Source organism: Verticillium alfalfae, genomic scaffold (assembly GCF_000150825.1).
Source record: "Verticillium alfalfae VaMs.102 supercont1.5 genomic scaffold, whole genome shotgun sequence".
In the NCBI taxonomy this organism is placed as follows: domain Eukaryota; kingdom Fungi; phylum Ascomycota; class Sordariomycetes; order Glomerellales; family Plectosphaerellaceae; genus Verticillium; species Verticillium alfalfae.
Window position 1 is genome coordinate 1,041,814 of NW_003315034.1, and position 1,416 is coordinate 1,043,229.

The 1,416-nt window shown below is 56.9% G+C and overlaps 1 protein-coding gene across 1 annotated transcript; it reads left to right on the top strand.

Moving 5' to 3' along the window:
• Positions 1-54: 54 nt before the first annotated feature.
• VDBG_04639 (carbamoyl-phosphate synthase arginine-specific large chain) lies at positions 55-849 on the top strand (the record flags this gene model as incomplete). Its single annotated transcript, XM_003004987.1, has 1 exon — positions 55-849. One exon carries the CDS (start codon positions 55-57, stop codon positions 847-849), a length of 795 nt encoding a protein of 264 aa, XP_003005033.1.
• Between the last annotated feature and the right edge of the window lie 567 nt (positions 850-1,416).

Sequence of the window (1,416 nt, forward strand, 5' to 3'; positions counted from 1 at the left end):
TTCCCGATGGGACTTGTCCAAGTTCAGCACGTCAAGCGCGACATTGGCAGCGCCATGAAGTCCGTCGGTGAGGTCATGGCCATCGGCCGCACCTTGAGGAGTCCTTCCAGAAGGCCATCCGCCAGGTCGACCCCAAGTTCGCCGGCTTCCAGGGCGACCACTTTGAGGACCTCGACTTCGAGCTCCAGAACCCCACCGACCCGCCGCTGGCTCGCCGTCGGCCAGGCTATGCTCCACCACGACTACTCTGTCGACAAGGTCCACGACCTCACCAAGATTGACAAGTGGTTCCTCTACAAGCTCGAGAACATTGTCAACATGACGCGCGAACTCCAAGACGCCGGCGGCCTCAGCGCCCTCACCAAGGACCAGGTCCTCCAGGCCAAGAAGCTCGGTTTCTCCGACAGGCAGATTGGCAACGCCGTCAAGAGCACCGAGGACGAGGTCCGCGCCGTCAGGAAGAACTTCGGCATCCGCCCCTGGGTCAAGAAGATCGACACCCTCGCCGCCGAGTTCCCCGCCGACACCAACTACCTGTACACCACCTACAACGCCTCGTCCCACGACGTCACCTTTGAGGACAAGGGCACCATCATCCTCGGCAGTGGTGTCTACCGTATTGGCAGCTCCGTTGAGTTCGATTGGTGCGCCGTCAGCGCCACCAACGCTGTCCGTGAGCTCGGCCAGAAGGCTGTGATGATCAACGTAAGTCCAAAAGTTTCTTTCCTGTGTTTCCTTTCTTCGCTTGTCCATTTCTTCGACCTTCCGTCTATGCAATTGTTCTGCCCCGTGATCCTATTGCTACGAGGCTTCTCGAGCATCTTGTCCAGATCAAGTCATATCACGTGATTTGAGTTCGGTCCACGTTCTCTGTCAAACTGGCAAGAGCGATATCTCAACTTTCCATACGCTCTCCACTGGGTCTTTCTTCGGTGGATCCTGCCCATCATGAGGCTCCCGTCACGCCTTCGGCGTCAAATTTGGGGCTGTCCGAACGCCTTCGGTCGTGACTTCTCAGTTCACGACCGCCTCACTCCCACATGAACAGAGCTCTGGCTATTATCACTTCCCTCTGGGCCACCTCTTTCTACCTGGGCACTGCAGCCTCAAAGTCGGCCAAACCCCTCAAATAAGACCGCCTCGTCTTTGGCTTGCTCCTGGTCGACCACTGCATTTCTGGGCAGGGGCGTCTTTCTCCTATGGCTCTTCCCGTCGTTGGAGCACTCCTGTCTGCGTCTGGCATCTTTGGAAATTTGTCCAAACCCATCCATAAGAGCTGTCTCGCCCAGGGTTTCTGCCGGCTATGGCTCTTTTGGAAACCCGTTCAAACTATCGACTGTGGCTTCCTCGCCTTCTATTTACCTCAAGCCGGCCATTCGGTCTTTGGAAAATCGTCCAACCCTGGACTATGGCTGC